Source organism: Peromyscus californicus, unplaced genomic scaffold (assembly GCF_007827085.1).
Source record: "Peromyscus californicus insignis strain IS unplaced genomic scaffold, ASM782708v3 Scaffold_12__1_contigs__length_115047231, whole genome shotgun sequence".
NCBI classification, from domain to species: domain Eukaryota; kingdom Metazoa; phylum Chordata; class Mammalia; order Rodentia; family Cricetidae; genus Peromyscus; species Peromyscus californicus.
The window spans coordinates 44,211,241-44,232,737 of NW_026294413.1; the positions used below are offsets into that span (position 1 = coordinate 44,211,241).

General features: G+C 38.7%; 1 protein-coding gene across 1 annotated transcript in view; it reads right to left on the reverse strand.

Annotated features, from left to right (window-relative positions):
- Positions 1-2,113: 2,113 nt before the first annotated feature.
- Positions 2,114-21,497, reverse strand: part of Sugt1 (SGT1 homolog, MIS12 kinetochore complex assembly cochaperone) — a 43,731-nt gene continuing 24,347 nt past the window's right edge. Inside the window, exons 11-14 of the mRNA XM_052732651.1 lie at positions 19,854-19,961; positions 11,396-11,486; positions 6,219-6,400; positions 2,114-2,239 (exon numbers count right to left, since the gene is read on the reverse strand). Of these exons, the coding sequence (XP_052588611.1) occupies positions 2,138-2,239; positions 6,219-6,400; positions 11,396-11,486; positions 19,854-19,961 (483 nt within the window). The 3' untranslated portion in view covers positions 2,114-2,137. The remainder of the gene's footprint in view (positions 2,240-6,218; positions 6,401-11,395; positions 11,487-19,853; positions 19,962-21,497) is intronic.

Consider the following 21,497-nt stretch of genomic DNA (forward strand, 5'->3'; position numbering starts at 1 on the left):
ATTTCTCAAAATTCCTCTGACAGATAAATCGAATGTACTTAGGTACATTTTATAATGCTTTTAGTCATACATTAGGAAATCTATTTACTCTAACAAAATCCTGAATCTCAACAATGTAAAGCAAATATAGCTAATGAAAAAGCATCTCTATATAATATAGCTTTAAAAATAAATGCAAAAATAATACCAAATATAAAAAGCTCTTAAAGCTGAATGGTAAAAATGATTTATTTATATTCACAAAATATTCGTTATAATTTCTAAGATGCTAGACATTATTTAATAAAGGAATTAAGACATAACAGGCTTAAAACTGGGTGGCTCAGGCATTAAGACACTTGTCAATCTTACAGACCCCAGGTTTGGTTCCCAGCACCCACATGGAGGCTCACAAGTGTCTGGACCTCCATTTCCAGAGGATCTTACACCCTTTCTGGCCTCTGTGGCACTGGATGTGCACACTCACACACAAACATACTGTACATACATTCATGCAAACATACATACACACAAAATACAAATAAATTTGTTGGGGAAAAAGGCTAAACTCTTGAAAATTAGGAAGTGAGAGAGATTTGGACTTGGAATCTTGTGCAGTATCCTGGCTTATTAAATAGTCTCTGTAGCCAGCCTCCCTTCCACTTAGGATCAACAACACTGAGGAAATTTAACATTAGAACACAATCCAAAGGAGAGACTATCAGAACTCCACTCTAACAAGTAGTCACTTCCACCTTCCCTTTGGCCCTCAAGAACATGGTAGCAGCCTGTGACTTTATGTGGGCAAAAGGACAGATCAAGACTCCAGCATGTGACACCGACAAAACAAGGCAAATATGGTGTGTGGTCCCGTAATACCAGCAGCCAGCACACCGCACACTGGAAGGAGAGGCGGGAGCCTCAGGAATGCAGAGGCAGCTCTCCTATGCTCCAGCGTGCTTCCACAAGCCATTAACAAAGGACCTGGAACCTACTCGCTGAAACTGTATCAACTCTCTTAATACGTCATATCGAACGGCTAAAAGGAAGGAGCCCAAGCCCTACACCTTTACAGCTGAATGAAATGCTTGCCAACATGTTTCTCACTCAGTTCACCGTCAGCTCTGAGGAAACAAGAGAATGCCTTGCCACAAAAATGTCAGTGACACCTAACAGAACATAGACCCACCACTAGGCTATAAAGGCTGTGAAAATGATCCCCAATCTGCAAGTTGACTGTGGTATATATGTACATTTTTTGGTTTGAAAACTCTTTAGTCCAACATTCAACCATTTTGTAACTTTTTCCTAAACAGGTTTCTCTCAGCTCTATTATAAACTCTAAAGTTAATGATGTTTATTCATTTTTATTATCCTCAAAGAATCTACAGATTTCAGGCACAAAATACTAAACACATGCATATTAATTTACACTCAAAGTAGCAAAACACTCAAGTACTGAAGCCAGAGCAGTCCCGGCACAGACGGAAGCAGGACCTGAGCCGCCTGCGCTTTTCTTGGCCTCTGCTACACATTACCTTTAAAACAGCTAAATCTGTGGGTTGTTAAACTCCAGAACCTATGCTTTATTCTGGAATTTGGAAGGCAGAACCAAAATCTTGGTGCAATTACAAATACTTCTCATAAAAACCAAATGAGGAAATTCTCTGTAGTACTTTCTCAATGTTCTCAGTAAAAACTTAAGAGAAAGGTAAATAAACCAACCTTCATAGAAAAATTGTCTTTATAACTCATTCAAAAGTAGCTCTTAAAAGTAAATACAACACTAAAGTTGAAAAATGTATGCCCACAAAAAGTTGCCAGGTCTAATAAATTATTAACAGAATATTGCATCAAAAATAAGGCAATTACCCAAGATGTTATTAAAGATTCTCTACTCCCATAACTAGACAGAGCTGATCTATCTAGGAACAGATGACATTTCATTTGGTTTCAGGACGTGTGAAATCCTTATGGACAGAAGTGATAAGATGTGATCATCACTCTTTAGAATACTTGTAGGAAAGTCATTTCTAAAGCACAAAGAGGCAAAGGGTTTAATCTTTCAAAAAGATATTGTTCAAAATTCAAGAATGTGATAAAGCACACAATGGGCACTCGTGAACAAACGCAATACTGTGATAGCAAATTGATTTATTTAGTACTGTTTCCATTCCATATCATCAGGAGGGTTGATTTCAACTTTTCTTTTACCTACATCAGACCAGTTGGTACTCAAGACTGTACCACCAGACTCCATCTGCAATAAAAAAAAAAAAGAAAAGAAAAGGTTCATTCCTGCCTTCTATATCAAAATGCAACATTTTCCTTAAAATGAACCAAATATACTCTCCCAAACATAGGGACTAAAATAACTCAATACAAACTCAACATTCTTATTTAATCATAGGCTTGCCAGAGAGGTTAACAATTTCAGACACCTGACAAAAGACAACTCTAGAGTAATTAGGTAGGCACATCATGTGCATATACACTGCCATACTAAAGACCATGGACTTGCTAATTAGTAGAGGCATTGTGTGGAAAACTCACCTTAAATGAAAATAAAATTCCTTCCTCTCAAAATGACATAATCTTTTTTTGATGAAGACAGTAAAAGCCAGGCAAAATAAACTTTTACACCAGTTAAACAGAATTTTAAGGGTCCCCATTTAATGCTCCCTCATTGCCAAACACACTCTAGTATACTCTGAATTTTTCTTTTTTTAATTAAGGCACATACAGCAGAGGTACACAGGCCAACATCCTGTGCACTGGTTGTCTACTTATAAGGCAGTGAATATGCAACTCCCCAACAATCCTAACATGTGCATAGAGTCACGCACTTCATTAAAATGTTTTAGTCAGCAATGAACTGCTCTTACAATATTGATGTCATAAGACTACAACACAGCTGAAGAATTCTGGCTGCCTAGTGATAGTGTAGCCATTAATAATAGCCACAATACAGTACACAACTCTAGTTCAAACTCATTGAGCTGCCAGCCATATGAAAGGACAGCTCATACAATTATATACAGTACATAATATTTAACAACAATTAGTTTGACTATTTACTAAGCTAGATTTTTTGTTGTAATTTTAGAATACACACACACACACACACACACACACACACACACACACACACATTCTACTCTAAGAATATTCTGTTACATCTGCAGCAGCCTCAAACATCTTCTATTTACCAAAACGCTTGATAATACCGAGTAGTTCTATTAAGCTGTGGGTACAGGTCAATAGGACAGCATATGCCTGATTTGTATAAACACACTCAATGGTGTTACCTAATAATGAAAATTACCCAACAGATTTCTCAGAATATGGCCAAGTGTCAAGCAATACATAGTATTATTAAAAACTTGAACTGGAGAGACAGTGCATCTGTTAAAGGCTAAAGTTCACACTTCGAAAGAAATACAACTTCCATGCATTTATTATGATAAAAATTCACTGACATGGATCATAGAAGAGTATAATGTGAATTCCTGAAATCTACAATCTTTTAATTGGCTGTATTACTAACAAACACAGGAAGCTATATATCCTTTGAACTGGAAACTCAAGATAACCAATGCCTTTTGCAAAACTCCTTTGAGTTCCTTTGCGTGGGGTGCTATTGTCTTCCTGTTTTTAGATCTTTATTTATCTTCCAAACATGAATGCCAGCACCTCTTGGTGGTCTTTGACTCTTATTTTTAAATTACACTTAGTGTATGTGCATGTACATATGTTTAAAGGCATGGGCATGCCGTGGCACACATTAGAGGCCAGAGGACAACTAGTGGAAGCCAGATCTCTCCCTCCACCACAGAGGACCCAAGAATTGAACTCAGGTGATCAGATTTGGCAGCAAGCACCCTACCCATTCAGCCACCTTGCCAGCCAACTTTCTTTCTTTCTTTCTTTCTTTTTTTTTTTTTTAAGTTTTTGAGATGGAGTTTCTCTGTGAAATAGCCTTAGCTGTCCTGAACTCACTTTGTAGACCAGGCTGGCCTCAAACTCAGAGATCCACCTGCCTCTGCTTCCTGAATGCTGGAATTAAAGGTGTGCACCGCCACACCTGACTCAACCAGTCAACTTTGTTAAGACTCTTAATTACCAGGCTGTATTCTCATACAATCAGTCTTCTATGTAACTACCATTAATACACACTGCACCTTTGCAATTTAAGGACTGCCTCCTTTCCTTTTCTTGTTTGTTTTTGAGACAGTCTTCCTATGCAGCTCAGACTGACCTTGAACTCACAACTCTCCTGTCTCAGCACCCTAAGTACTAGGATTACCATCACATCCACTTAGGAGTTTCTCCTTAAGTCTACTTCTCATTGATGACTAGAACTAAAGAACAGAGTCCTTCAAAGACATGGACTATATTTTACCAACATAAATATCCCTTGGCATCTACAGAGAGTTCAGGCATACCCTTGCATCACACACTACAGTATCTGCAGATGCTACAAGTCTCTAATATAAAATGGCACAGAATTTGCATATAACTTAGGTATACTTTTCCACTACACTACAAATCATGTCTAGAGTACCCATAATATCCAATACTAGGTATTATCAGGGAGCTTATCATGTAGTATCATTTGGGAAATAACAAGAAAAAGTCTGTATAATAGGTACTCAATACAAACAACTCTTCCCCCTAATACTTTCCAATCACAAGCTAGTTGAACCCACAAATGTGGGACCCATGCAAAGATAGACGAATGTAGTTACACTGTAGTCCTAATCATGGTGGCCTGGCACATGGCAGGCTTCATATAAAATGAGTGAATTAAATGTGACAAGCCTTTAAAATCAGCTACTCCTAAGAGGACTCTCAGAAAACTCACAGAAGTGACTTTAGTTTATAATCTGGTCATATTCACTGACCACAATCTTCCCTTCTCTCCATATAGAAGGCAGAATACTGTACGACTTAGAATCTCCTCCTCATTATTTAGTATGTTGGTCTCATACAATTATACTGAACAACCATAAAGGACAGTCCGTTCTGTCTTCCTACAGAGACAGAAGCAAACTCCGCATTTAAGGTCAATGTTGCCACACAGATGGCTTACTTTATGGATGTATATTACTCATTTAACTATCAATTTTCTGTATGATATGGATGCAGATTCTGTAATGTGTCTTTGACCTGGCATACAGCTAGTCTCTCTAGCACACTTTTGAAGTCAATAGTAAGGGTGAGTGTCTTGCCTGAGAAGATTTGAGTAGACAATATTTTTCTTGGCAAAATTCATGATTATATCTTTAAGAAAAATAATTGCTTGGTAGGGTAGTACATGGGTACTTGGGAGATAGAAGCAGGAGGATCAAGAGTTCAAGGCCATCTATGGCCTTGCAGCAAATCTAAGACCAGCCTGGACTGCAGAAGAGTTCAGTTCCCAACACCCACATGACAGCTGACAACTGCCTGTAATTCTAATTCCAGCAGATCCAACCCCCTCTTCTGACCTCCATAGGCATGAGGGGCACATACATGCATATATGCAAAACAAGCACACACAAATTTCTTTTAAGTCTAAATAAATAAACAATTTATACAGTTTTATAGCAGTGAATTGTCAATTAAACCTCAGAACTGGAGACCTGATTCAGGTGATATTTAGCCTGAATTTTCTTAATCAATTGAGAAATTAAGTCATTGAATAATAGATACTTTCTACTAGCCCATACGGTTCTGTGAATTCCCCTTCATTTTATTTTTTTATTTTATTTTTATTTATTTATTTATTTATTTATTTTGGTTTTTTGAGACAGGGTTTCTCTGTGTAGCTTTGCGCCTTTCCTGGGACTCACTTGTCCCCTTCATTTTAAAAGAAGAAAATAATGTATGTATGATTCTACAAGATAAACCAGCGGAAGCTCACTGAGCTACTGGGACAAATTCAACTAAAAATAAATTCCCATTAATGGCTGCAGTCTTAGAATTTCTTAGCCTTCCAACTCCTAACTCCCAAGTGAGTTACAATAAACCACTGTTTCTATTTCTCATCTCTTCTGTAAGTTTTGAACTTCTCCAACCACTACTCTAAGTCTGGAGCAAGAAGAAATGAATGTTCAGCAAAAGTCTACCCAAAAACTCTCCCAGCTATCCAGGTCATACAATGTGGCCCCAAATTCACTACTTAATCTTGCTTTAAGAGTCTAAACTTCACTGTCATAATTAAAAAATATTTGAAAACTGTTCATATTCTTTCTTACAAATGATTTGTTCATGGCCCGTTTCACTTCATCGGAACCATCTGAGTAGATCTGCTGAAATAACTTGTTTAAAGCTGCGTCACCCTCCAGCTTCTCATTCTTCTCTTCCTCTTTGATCTCACCGACCAGCTTATCCCAGTTCCTGGTATAATGAGATGATGATGGATACAGGTTCTTCACATCTACAAAGTGAAAAAGACAGAAGTGATTTATCAGCACGTTTGATTATGTCAAGAAATATGTAAATGCTGTGACCACGGTGCACGGAACATCTTAGCAAGTAGTTTAGGTCACTGAATTTCAAGTTTGCAGTTAGTGTCTCTTTGCTATGTACATCAATAATTAGATCTACATTTCAAAAACTGAATCAGTTAGCATACTGCAAAATGTAGGACTTCCTCTGAGCAAAATAATTCAATAAAGCGTATGCTTTTGATATAATATACAAAATCAGACTAAAAACATTCTGGATGCTAATCACATGGGAAGTGGGTTAAGCATACAGAATGTCTTATATGGAAAGTAAAGGTACTCAAACTGAAGGAAGGGGCTGGAGAGATGGCTCAGTGGTTAAGAGCACTGACTGCTCTTCCAGACGACCTGGTTCAATTCCCAGCACCCATGTGGCAACTCACAACTGTCTGTAATTCCAGTTCCACAGTAAAACACCAATACACATAAAATGAAAATAAAGAAAAAACCTGCAACTTTAAAGAAAAAGAAAAAAGAAGCTGAAGTAAGATCCTAATTCAGACACCACACTGGACTACATGGTTATGGGTAAGGCCAGACTGTGAGAACTGTCTCAAGAAAAAGGAAATAACAGGAAAGAAGGAAAATTAGATGGAAGAGAGAAGAAAACTAACGGTGGTTGAGAGACAGCTGAGCAGCTGTGCAAGCCTAATAAGCCGAGTTCAATTGGCAGAACCTATGAAAAGATAGCAGAGAATGGACGCCACGTCGTTGTCCTCTTACCTCCAAATGCATGCCATAGCATTCAAGCCCTCCCTAATAATTATTCTTTAGAAAAGAAGCAAAGGTTTGAAAAAAAGACAGTATTGGGCCAGAAAACATGGCTCAATGGTTAAGAGTACTTGTTCTGGGCAGGAGAGATGGCTCAGCACTTAAAGAGTACTGGATGCTTTTCCAAAGGACCTGAGTTCAATTCCCAGCACCCACGTGGTGTGGTGACTCACAATCTACACTGGGATCTGATGCCCTCTTCTGGCATACAGTCTATAAAGCACTCATATACATAAAATAAAGAAATAAATTTTTAAAAAGAGTACTTGTTCTTACACAGGATCTGGGTTCTTCTCCCAGTACATAAAGGGCAGCTCAAAACCATTCATAACTCTAGTTTCAAAGCCCACTTCTGACCTCTGAGGGCACTGGGCACACATACGTACATGGGCATATCTGTGAGCAAAACACTCACACACATCAGATTAAAAAAATAAATCTTTTTAAAAGACAGTACAGATAATTATAAAAATACCAGTGTATACACACACACTTTTTAGGATGCTCCATTAGAGGCAATGGCAAAATGCTTGCCTCTCATGTGCAAGGTTTTTACACCAATTCCAAATACTACCCAAAAGCACACCTCATTTTTCAATCTCTAAACCATTTTTAAAATTTTTATTTTATGTGTGTACCTGAGTGTTACAGATGTGCACCCTGTGAATACAAGTGCCTGAGCTAGAAGGTGTCAGAGCCCCTGGACTGGAGTTACAGGTAGTTGTGAGCTGCCTGATGTGAGTCTTCTGTGAGAACAGCCAGTATGTTAAACCACTGAACCCTCTCTCCAGTCCATCTCTCAAGATTTTAATACTGGAAGTATAACTTTTCTATGCAACGATACTCACGTATCTTTCAAAGTAGAAATGCTCTGAAAATAAAATCAACTGCTACACAGTGAGTTAGTTAATGCTCCATCTCCTACACACACACACACACACACACACACACACACGTTAGATTACTTCAATTACTTCAATAGAAAATAGTAAGTAACTCCATGGGACTGCACATAAAATGGGGGGGAAAAGGGGAAAATATACGTAACTCCTGAATGCTGAAAAATAATCCACTTATCCACATCTTAATACACTATCTGAAAATAACAACACATAAACTTATCTACATAACATAGAAAACAACAGAATTGGTGTATCTATTTGGATAGAGGCTATTTGCATAGAAAAACTACTAGCCCAGCAGCTCAAGGAATGCCCTAAGACCAAGGAAATGAAGATCTTGACACATAAATAATTTGAAAATAGACAAACAAAATGACCCAGTAGGTCTAAGAATAGCTCTGTTTAACTATCTAATTAAACTATAATAACAGCCAGAAATGTAAGCCACATACATGATTTAACAGTTTTAGTACTAGGTTATTAAAGGAACTGAGATACACTTTAATTTCGTTTTTAAAACTACCTCTATTGGAGACTGGAGAGATAGTTCAGCAGTTAACAGCACTTGCTGCTACTGCAAAGGACCTGGGTTTAGTTTCCAGCACACATATGGCAGCTCACAACTGTCCTAACTCCAGTTAAAGGGGACACAATACATTCTGCTGACCTCCACATCTACCAGGTACACACGTGCTACACATACAAACATGTAACAAAACCCCATACACATAAAATACAAAATAAATCATTTTAAAAATTACATGTATTTATTTACTTGGGGGAGGTGGTCCTTAGAATTAAACTTGTGTCGTTAGGTTCGGCAACAAGCACCTTCACCTGCCGAGCCATTTCGCTAGCCCCTGGGCTCCTAGGGGCTCCCAGAGACTGAACACAACCAGGGAGCCTGCATGGGACTGACCTAGTCACTGCATATATGTGACAGTTGTGTAGCTTGGTCTTCTTGTGGCACTCCTAACAGTGGGAGCAGGGGCTGTCTCTGACTCTTGTACTAGCTTTTGGGAGCTAATCCTCATACTGGGTCACCTTGTCTAGCCTTAATACATGGGGAGGTGCTTAGTCTTACTGCAACAAAGATATGCCATGTTTTGTTGATACTTCTGGGAGACCTGCCCTTTCCTAGACAGAAATGAAGGGGGAGTGGATTGGGGGCGGGAAGGAAGGGGTGAGGGGAAGAGACTGGAAGGAGAGGAGGGAGGGGAAACTGCGGCTGGGATGTAAAATAAATAAATTTATTAAATCGACACAGAATTTACAAAGAACTCTCTCCCATTTACACACTGAAGATTTTTTTATCTTAATGAAGAGGGTGGTAAGGGACAGAATTTGTATTATCAGAAGTGAATTGTTTAGTTTCCTGAAGGAAAATGGAAAGTGTCTAAATACATACTGGAACCCAGTAACACTAATCCACTAATCTAAATGTTCCTTGTCTAGTAATGTCTTTCTACATCCCTTTTCTAAAAATAGTTGAGAAACTACTAAACATTCATTCTGTTTCTTATGCCTTCATTTCACCAGTAAATAAAAAAATAAACCTACTTTTCATTTACTCATCCTTCATCAAAACAAAACCCAGGAAGACCTGGCAGTTTTATTCAGGGTGTGTGTGTGTGTGTATGTGTGTGTGTGTGTGTGTGTGTGTATTGCTTTAAATATCCTAAATGTCACTTCCCTCTACTGGAAATGCTGTCTTTGTACATTTTCACGTATGACACGGTTAAGGAGCTGGGAACACGAATTTAATTAATTCTAATGGTAACTCCCAGGAAGAATGGGAATGAAGTTTTAATCTCTCTCTACAGATAAGAATGCTGGCCCAGATAGGTTAAGTGACTTGCCCTTATCTACAGTTTCCAGCTTGCAGTACACAGGATCTGACAAGCATATTAATTCCTCACAAAACACAACAGGACAGAAGGGAAAGCATCTTGAATTTCTAAGGGATTCAGTTTAGAAAAACCCTACATACACACACACACACACACACACACACACACACACACACACACACACACACACTATTCAATCTCAGAACAACGTGAATAATTGGACATGGTAGGTGAACTATACTGAGAGTAATCTAAGTTTCTTGCTCACTACTTTCTTTATCAGACAAGTGTGAGAGCAGAGATCATCTCCACTGTTGGTGAATGTGTCCCACAGGAAGCAGCAAGTTACCAGAAACACACCCACACTCTGCAGCCCTGCATTTTAGTCCCACAAATCCACTAGGTGATCCTAGACTATAAAAAGGAAGAAATAATACTGGGCTGCCTATTACATGAGCACTGTATTATACAGTTGGTCACTATATAAACCTCACCCCCCTCACTTCTGGGACTCAGTCTCAAGAGACAGTCTTTGAAGCAGCAACAAGAAATCACCTGTCGCTGTCTCTCCTGGTTTTGCTATCTTTGCTACAGATTAGTTAAAATTCTATTACTGGGTGAAGAAACACTTTTAGTCTTGCAACTTCTATACATACATGAAACTAATTCACACACACACATGCACGCTGGATCTGCTCATAACTGACTTCCTAAATGTTACAAGCAAATGTGTTTTCTACTATAAAAGCGGTAAAAACCTGAAAATAGCTGAGATACATTGTTGGCTTGTTTCAGCCATCAGATCAGAGTATTAAATAACAAAAAGAAATTTCTCCCTATTCAGTAACGAGGCAATTACACTAAGATACAATCTTAGTATCCCCCAGATTAATTATTCCACTAGTAAAAGATGCCTGACTGCTGGCTATATGTGCTTAAAACGGACTTCGACATATAAAGGGCTATATAAAACCAACCCCAGTTGTCTCCACTTCTAGGTATTCCTTTACTGGTTTGTGCCATCTCTATATTAGTAACAGAAATAGTCCAAATGCCCTACTCTGTGAAGTTCTGAAATTCGAGGAAATCATAGATGAGAAATCAGTTGGAGAAACAAAGGAATAAAGGCAGAATAGGGAAGGAAGGAGATGCTCAGCCATGCAAACTACCTTACCATACACTAGGCAGCTCACAAACAACTGTCAATTCACAGACTGACACAGTAAACAACTCCAACTCCTCTTGCCAACATTTGTCTGTGTTCAAGCTTCAGAAATTACAATAACTTTACTATAATCAAAGTATCTTCTCTTCATAAATAATGAAGTAGGAAGAATGCTCATTATTATTTAATTTCACCTACAAAATGAACTTAAAACCTCAGCAAGGCCAAAACACAAACCTGCTGTGAACTGCTTTGGTGTGGTCTCATCTCCTTGCCCCTCTAGCTTTTCCCATCTCACAGCCTCTGGCTTTTTCATTTTAATTTCAATCTGAAAGAAAGACCAAATAAAATCCATTACTCAATGTAAGATACACAAAACAGTAAAAATGCAATTTTCTTTAGTCTCAAAGTTTTATAAGAATTAATAGTGTCTTTGACAGTTTGCCTAAATTATACAAAGTTAAATCTGAAGAATTATGAAACATTTATTTTGTTTCTACTCTTAAAATTTTACCCTTTAAAAAAACAACACACATATCATATAAGCTACAATTAAGTCTTGAAATTCGGGCCAATGAGAGGGCCCAGTGGTAATGGTGTGTGCTGTTAAGCCTGAGAGTCCATGGAACCCACATGGAGGACAGAATTAACTTCTGAGGTTATCCTCTGACCTCCATATGCATGTGTGAGCATGTGTGTGCATGTGCTTGCTCTCTCCAAATCATTTTTGGGGGGGGGGGGGGTGTCTTGAAATCTAAATGCTTTATTGTTCTTCTACAAAAGTGTTCTTAATTATTCCACTAGTAAAAGATGCCTGACTTTAATTTATTGTCAAATTCTGCCATTCCAGGCACATTTGACAATAGCAATAGAAACTGATATTTGATCCAAGGTTGGTCAATGAAAGGGATACAGACTTGGGAAGTCTAACAAACCCTGCAATAGATTCAGACAGAGCAAATGTCTGCAATGCCACCTCTGAGACACCCTGTTCTCAACCCTACATTCACACGTGTGTTTCACTTGCTTCAGAGGAACTTACTCCATTGTCTAAAACCAGTACAACTAATGCTGACAACTGTATAATCACCCATTAAACAAATCATTTCAAGTTGAGAGTCTATTTGTTGAAAAGCTTGGGACAAGAAAAGGTTCAGATTTTAGACCTATTTTTTAAGGGTTTTTGCTTTTAAATAATGTCTTGGGATTAGGGCAAAAGCTAAAACAGATTCACTTATGTTTAGATAATAATTATAGACACACAGCTCCCAAATCATTTTATACAATATATAATAATAGCTTTAGGGTGCATACATTTAAAAATTTTACTTTTATTTCTTAGTTTTGTGTGTGCGTGCATAGTGCATGCATAATGCATGCGTGTGTGCAGTGCTTGCAGGACAGAAGAGAAGAAAGCCTTGTCCCCAGGCAGTTGTGAGCAGCCCGGTAGGGGTGCTGGGTACCAAACACAGGCACAGAGGTTACGAGTACTGGTCGCTCTTTTCTCTAGTCGAGGCTGGGCTTCAGAACTCATCTCTTACTCCTGACAAACTAAATGCTGCCTTGTACAACTCTTCCTGAGGAGACATAAACAAATGCCTACTGACTTCAACAGGGCACTGTGGGACCAAAGATTGCATACAAGTCTAGCTTGGTGAACTAACAACTCCCATTAAATACATGTACCAATTCCTAGTTTCACCTGAAAAACAGCACATACTAGCACTCACATTTACTGAAAGCTACTGTAACTTGAGCATTTGTGGGTATGAACAAAGAGGTCTTTATAAAGCCAAATCTCTTAGCAACATCCTAAAACAAGCTGACCTGAACTTGAGGTTATACTTCATCCATCACTAAGACAGCAGCATGCATGCAATAAACTATTTAAGGCAAGTTGGGGGACAACTAATTTTCTATGAATTCCTTTTTACACTTACTTCAGTTTGTACATACTTATAGTGATATTTTATTTGTGCTGAAATGTGATTTTATTTGTATGTTAATAAATAAAGTTACCTGGGGCTCAGAGCTAATAGCAAGTCATTTAGCAGAAGTCTGGCAGTGGTAGCACACGCCTTTAATCTGATCATATGGCAGGCAGAGTCTGTGTGTTTAAGGACATAGCCAGCTTGGTGACACACGCCTTTAATCCAAGTACCAACCATATAGACAGGCAGTGATGAAGAAGTCATGTGGTTGGGTTTAGAACCAATGAGAAGGCAGAACAGAAAGTCAATAAAAAGAAAGACACACAGGAAATAGGTCTCTTTCTCAGGGGAAGGATGGCAGCGGCTGGTAAGCTAAAGGCTATTCACTAATGCTCTGACCTCTTGGGCTTTTAACTCTTTATTTGGCTCTGTGTTTCTCATTTAATAAGACCGTTTAGAATTACATCTACATTCATACTTTTTAAAATGAAAATGTACAAGTCTTGAGGATTCCAGGAGATACTTTCTAGAATTACTTGCCTGCTCTCAGAAACATTTTCATTGTAACCATTAATAAGCTAACTTATTTTTATTTAAGTAAAATTTCCTTAAAGTTTGAGAAAATGCTGGGCAGTGGTGGCACATGCCGGACACATGCTTTAATCCTAGCATTCAGGAGGCAGAGGCAGACAGATCTCTGTGTTTGAGGCCATCCTGGTCTACAAAGTGAGTTCCAGGAAAGCCACAGCTGTTACAGAGGAATTCTGTCTCAAAAAACAACAAAAGAAGAAGAAGAAGAAGAAGAAGAAGAAGAAGAAGAAGAAGAAGAAGGAGAAGGAGAAGGAGAAGGAGAAGGAGAAGGAGAAGGAGAAGGAGAAGGAGAAGGAGAAGGAGAAGGAGAAGGAGAAGGAGAAGGAGAAGGAGAAGAAGAAGAAAAAACAAAAGTTTTGAGAAGATGGCTTAGGTGGTAAGATGCTTGTCCTCCAAGTCTAAGATCCCCAGCACCACGTACACAGCTGGCATGGAAGCATATGCTTGTAACCCCAGAGCTAAGGAGATAGAAACGGGAAGTGGATCCTGGAGGTTTGCTGGCCAACTAATCTAGCCTATCAATGAGCTCCAGGTTCAGTGAGAGACCCTCCCCATCTGAAAAAGGTGAGTTGAGGAAGACACCAGATGCTGACTTGGCCTTCACACAATGCACACACATACACGTGCATGCACCCTACCCCACCAAACACAATTATCCTAAAACTTTGGTCATCTACTTAAATATTATTCTCTAGAATAGGCTTTCAAGATATCATTATATCTGAACACAGTAACTCTAAGTCATCTGTAAGAACCCATACTGTGCTGGGTCATCAATTCTTAGCATTAAATACCACCATCCACCTCTAAGGACTCTCTGTATAAGAGAACTTATTAATTCTTCCCAATGAAAGACAATTCCTCCAGCACTACTCCTAAGCAATCATGACATTCAGATACTGCCTTCTTAAGAAGCAGTAAGGTCCCTCTCACCAACTACTACAAGCTGGTGGTAGATCTTTCTCAGGGCCTGATGAGCTGTGGCTGTTTCCTGGCAACCTTTTGCAAACCACTGCTTCATAGTTTCATTTAGCAACTAGTTCTCTGTCTTGAGGACAAGCCTTCCCAGCAGTCAATTGGTGTATCAAATCCCTTTGTGTTGGAGCAGTAGCTCAGGCCCCCTGTGAGTAGACTCAAAAATCTACCCTTATTCTTACACTGAATCAATTAATAATCACTTCTTCTTTACATTTTAGTTTTGCTTCTTTTGTGTGTGGTGGGGTGTGCATAGCCATGCACACAGGTCAGAGGACAATTTACAGGAAGCTGCTTCTCCCCACCTCTTCTAACTGCTTAATTTTAATATTTACTGAGTGATAAGAAAGACTGAGTCAGGGCAACATGTCATATGACAAATCTTTGGTTCTTCCCTTCGTTATAAATTATGACTTACCACCAAAATCTTTATTTCATATTACTCTTCTTGAAGACTGCCTTAGAGCAACAACATTCCAGTGTACATTATGCACACTGAGAAATAGTTGGTTATTCAGAAGAATGCATGCTAAAATGTCATCAGTGACTATGGTACATGTTCTGTTGGAAAGATCTTGGAAACACGCTAAAATGTCATCAATGACCTTCTCAGTGCCTTTGTATACTTCTCCATATTTCCTATGGTCTACATGTATTGTTTCACAGCTACAATAAAAAATCTGAATTACGAGGGTAAATAGTAGCATTCACTTAGCATTCACTATGTGCTTAGTGTATTACATATGCCAGCTTACTTAACAGAACCACCTAAGGTTACTATCTAGATTTTATATATATTTGCATGCAGTGTATGTGTATGCGCACACACAAAAGATGATATCAGGTGTCTTGTCCATCACTCTCCACTTTCTATCTGGAGGGGGAGTCTCTCTCTGAACCCAGAGCACAGCATTTTAGCTAGTCTGACAAGCCAGCTTGCTCTGAGGATCCCTACCTCCACCTCCTGTACACTGAGAATCATAAGCAGTCACCACACCCACCTGATTCTATGTAGATTCTAGAAATTTACATGTGGGCCCTCACATTTGTGTGGCAAGCTCTTTACCCACTGAACCATCTTCCTAGCATTACTATCTATAACACTGCCTCCCTCTGCTGTTTGAAAAGGGAAATGATCAAAGATGTCACCATTTGTTTCCCTGAAGATATATAATTCGATTTATTTTCTGTAAAACACAGTAATCTAATGGTTATATATGCTGTTGATATATAACATGTTGATTCCAGGATCAAAACACAACTTCTAACTGTAGGTCTCTCAACCCCGTATCCAGCTGTGTAACTGAATCCAGGAGCCACAAAAGCTTTGGAAACAGCAATGCACAACAACCAAAAGTTAATTCAAAACCAAATGTGTAATAAGCCCAAGGCATTTGGGCGGCCCTGGCCAATACTGCATTGCACAGCATCACTGGAGCCTTGGCTTTAAACACACAACATGCATACTCTGTCTGCCCTGTGCATGCTGTCATAACATGCTACATCAACTGAACACTGCCTGAAACACCTCAGCTGAGATTCAAGAGTATAGTGTATGTTATAACCTGCAGTAATTTTTTTACTGCACACACATTTTATGATCTTAAAAAACAAAAACATAATGGCTTAACTACAGAAAACAAAGACTTTAATACATTCCTACTGTCATACCTCAGCATGTAGTATCAAAAGACTCTATCTTTGGATTTTATTGTTAAATTGCTGTTTGAGTTGCTAACTTGAGTTTCATAAAAACAAACAAACAAATAAATAAATCATTCAATTAATTTTGGCTTGGGATCAGGACAGAATTGCAACCCTTTCTTAAAGGGCCCTAAAAGTACTAGTCATTTTGTAGTATGTATTGATGTGAAGCAGCATTCTCAGAACTGATGATTACAAAAACCAAACCATCAAACAACTCTAGAAAATTTCTAAGATGCTCTATGCATCAAGTAACAACCAAGCTTAATTCTTCATGCAAAAACAAACAAAAACACCTACCTTAAATTTGTTTTTATCTTTAATAAATGGCAAGAGTCTATGTATAACCAAAGAATTGTTTTTAAATACATTTCTTTAAAACTTATTGCTTGCCGGGCGGTGGTGGCGCACGCCTTTAATCCCAGCACTCGGGAGGCAGAGCCAGGCGGATCTCTGTGAGTTCGAGGCCAGCCTGGTCCAGAGAGCGAGATCCAGGAAAGGCGCAAAGCTACACAGAGAAACCCTGTCTCAAAAAACCAAAAAAAAAAAAATAAAAAAATAAAATAAATAAATAAATAAATAAATAAATAAATAAATAAAAAAACTTATTGCTTGAATTATATACCTATATATACACAGGGTCACCCAATATTTTCTCAAGCAAAATGGTTTTAAAAGCCCTGCTTTAGAATACAGTGTTAGAATCTTAAGTTCTTCCATTCAGAACAAAGAAAACTCTAAGTAAAGAAGCACTAGCCTTAGCTGGCAGTCAGAATTAAAATATGCATCCTGGGCCAATACAAACAATTATTGTTTGTTTGAAACAAGGTCTCTCTACATAATCCTGGCTGTCCTGGAACTCACTATGTAAACCAGGCTGTCCTCAAACTAACAGAGATCCACCTGCCTCAGCCTGGGATAGGCATGTGATACTGCTACCCAGTGAACAATTAGTTACTGTAGTGTAAATTTGAGGAAAGCATTTAAGCCTATGAGCTTGTTTTCTTTCTCTATGTAAAACTAAGAATAAACCATTTACTCCATCAATTCCACAGGGTTAACCAGACTCTAATTTAGATTCTTCCATTACACAAGTATCACTGAGCACTACATACACAGGGGGAGGATTACCAAATTTAGCAATAGTGTGAGCATATTCATGCTAAAAAATTATTCAGTTTACCAGAAATACAAACTGTATTGATGTGTCACATATGTGAAATACAAGTTCTTGAGTCATTCATCTCTTCACAAAATCATTCTTACTTAAATTACTTCAAGTGGACATGCAGTGAGAATCTCACGGGCTGGGAACACACCTAAGTAGAGTATTTGTGAGGTTTAACAAGACCCCCGGATCAATGGCTAGCAAAGGTGGGGGTGGGGGGCACAACAACAAAGGACAATATTTGAATTTCAGCTTCTAAAGGCCAAGGCAGGAGGATGACAACTTTGAGGTCAGCCTTGAACTTAAAAACCAAAACCACTAAAAACCAATTAACAAAAAATGCACAATGCCAAACTCAACACTTCCTCACCTGCCTCTCTCATATCTCCCCAGTTTTGTGACTGACTGCTCAAAATTCTATTATTAAACAAATTTAACTCTGTGGATAGGACCAACAACTGAAATACTGGCTGACCCCTCTTCTCACCCTGCATCACCCCACAGAGCACGCTGTCTTGTAGCTGCCTCATAATTAACCAGCTTTGTTCCTGATACGTGAGACAGGTTTTAAAGGACAAATCATTTGGGTCATACAAGTCACATGTTTTACTGTATTTTTCTTTTCTCTTTTTTCTTTTTTTGTTTGTTTGTGTTTTTTTTGTTTTTTGGTTTTTCGAGACAGGGTTTCTCTATGTAGCTTTGCGCCTTTTCCTGGAACTCACTTGGTAGCCCAGGCTGGCCTCGAACTCACAGAGATCCGCCTGGCTCTGCCTCCCGAGTGCTGGGATTAAAGGCGTGCGCCACCACCGCCCGGCTGCTTTCTTTTTTTTAAAGGTAGGGTCTCACTCCTAACCCATGCTGACCTGAAAATCACTCTGTAGCCCAGGCTTGCCTCAAGCTCACATCAATCCTCTCACCCTAGCTTCCTGGATGCTGGGATTACACATATGAGCCACCATATCCTGTAATTTTTATTTTTAATTTTATATTCTCTACTAAGTTATACTATTACCTTCCTCTTTGGAATATTTAAAATACTCTAAAAACTAATTCCATTGTGTATTGTTTTTAAAACATACAGGAATCTAAACTATATAAACAAATTATAATTCAAATATATTCATCATTTCATCTTAATAAAAATAACCTAAATTCAGATTAACTAATAAAATTTAAAAATGCAGATTCATCCTTGTAGTACTTTGTTATAAACTGTATGAGACTGAGTATTTGTATATCAAAACAGACCACACTGAGAAATTCAAATAAGTATCAGATTAAGAAGCTGGTTAGAACTGGAGAGATGGCTCAGTGGCAAAAAGTAGTAAATAAAAACCATTCTTGCAGATACTTCCAGCGCCCACACTAGGTGGCTCACAACTACCTGCAACTCCAGGTGTGAGCAACACACACACACACACACACACACACACACACACACACACACACACACACACACGTGCACGATTTTAAAAATAAAAATAAATTGTAAGGTGTTTGCCCTGCATGCATGGAGACCCGAGCTTAGATTCCCATCACCCATAGACAATGCAGCTGTGTCATTTGGCCTCAATCCCAGAGCTGGTAGGGCAGAAACAGGCAGATTCCAGAGGCTCGCTGGCCTGCCAATCTAAATAAACTAGGGAGCTGTGGTACAGTCAAAGACACTACTACAACAAATAAGGTGAAGGTCAATTGAAAAAGAAGATACCTCACCTCAGTCTCTACACACACATGCTCAGGACAGCATCACACACAATAACTAAATTGGCGGAGGAATATGTCTATTAAATAGAATCCTTTCCTTAAGAGTATTAATCTACATTAATAGGCATGTCAATAACCACATAAGCTAAGTGGATTGTTGTATTAAGTAAAACAACAACAAACTACACCTAATACTCAAAAGTCATTGCTCTTGGGCCAGTGAGATGACTCAGCCAGTAAAGGCACCTGCCTCCAAGCCTGGCAACCTAAGCTTGACCCCCTGGACCCACATGGTAAAAGAGAACGAATTCCCACAAGTTGTCCTACGATCTCCACCCAACCACCATGGCATTCACATATCCACACACACACAAAATTAAAAATCTTTAATGTAATTTTAATATTTAGGGAAAAAAACCCTTTGTTCTTATTTACTTATCCCTTTTAACTTAATGGTATGTGTCTTAAAAGGAGCTACAAGGCCTAGGATGTAGACTTGTGAGTGAGTACTTGCCTAGCATACACAAGTACAAGCCTATTATGTCTAGACGATTACGTCCACCAGTATTTGTTTTGCAGACATTACCTTTTTTATATTACATTTTTTCAACTTGCTTACCTTTGTTGAAAGTACTTTAAACGTGCTCTGCTCCGGCACTACAGGGTGAAGCAACCTCAGTTTCAAATTGTAATCTTCTCCAGAAGGGAGTTTCACCACAGCAGACAACTAGGGAAAACAAAGTGGGCATCAGATTTGTAAATATACATAAAAGGCTAAGTATTTAATAGAAATACAAATCTCAGCAATGCTGCAGATTAAGTGTTTTACATATAAAGTCAGATTTGTGTGCTGTGGGATGTTCTGTATGGCAAATGTGTTGCTGATTAGTCAATAAATAAAACACTGATTGGCCATTGGCTAAGCAGGAAGTGGAGGCGGGACAAGGAGGAGAATAAAGCTGGGAAGTGGAAGGCTGAGGCAGAGAGACACTGCCAGCCTCCATGATGACAAACAGCATGAGAAGATGCCAGTAAGCCACGAGCCATGTGGCAAGGTATAGATTTATAGAAATGGATTAATTTAAGCTGTAAGAACAGTTAGCAAGAAGCCTGCCACGGCCATACAGTTTGTAACCAATATAAGTCTCTGTGTTTACTTGGTCGGGTCTGAGCGGTTGTGGGACTGGCAGGTGAGAGAGATTTGTCCTGACTGTGGGTCAGGCAGGAAAACTTTAGCTACATTTGTGTGTTTTGTTTTAGTGTGTGCTCGTGAGCGCTCATCCTCCTACACCTGCCACATCATGTGGAGGTCACATGACAGGCTTCAGGCGTCTGCTCTCTCCCTTCACTATGTGGAACCCCAGGACTGAGCTCAGATTGTCAGGCCTGGCAAAAGGGGCCTTTACCCACTAAGCCATTTCACCATCTCTGGAATGTCAGATTTAGGTACTTCAAAAGTGTATTAGTTACAGATCTAATCACATATACTTAATATTCAAATGAAGAAAACAATACACAAGAACAAAGTAATAGAGCACATAGTTTTAAAAATGCCTACTCATGTGTAAATTATGTTAATTCTACCACACTACTGCTCTTAAGTATCTATCATGAGGAAGAAAAAGATATTAAATCATATTCATTTGATTTAGTTAAATAGTTAATATGCTGAGTAGTTAATATATTTTAAGACATGTATAAATCTCATACAACTAAACTTTTTTTGTGTGTGGTGGTGGATGGGTGGGTGGGTGGTGGCGGTGGTAAACTAAACCTTTTTAAAAGTAACATATCCCAGAAAGTTTAACCAAAGCATGGATCTTAATTATGTCGACCCAGTTCTGCTTTACCCTGCAAATCTAGCCGAAGATGCACATAAGCCAGTGATAGTGGCGTAAGTTCACCATGTACAGTAAGTGCACAGTGACATGCACTCCAGAGTCAGAGGCAGGAGGATTACAGCAGGTTCAAGACCAGTCACGGTGACATAGTTCAAATGTTAAAAAACTTCAAATGAGTTGGGCAGTGTGGTCTGGCCCTTACCTATAAACCCAGCACTTGGGAGGCAGAGGCAGATGGATCTCCATGAGTTCCAGGCCAGCCTGTTCTACAAAGTGAGTTCCAAGACAACTAGAGAAACCCTGTCTCAAAGAAAAATAATTAAAATGAATGCTTCCAATTTTATTCATTATTTTCCATATTATCTCAAGAAAAAATGGAATATATCTAATAAACTGGTATAAACTATTCTGCAATATACTAA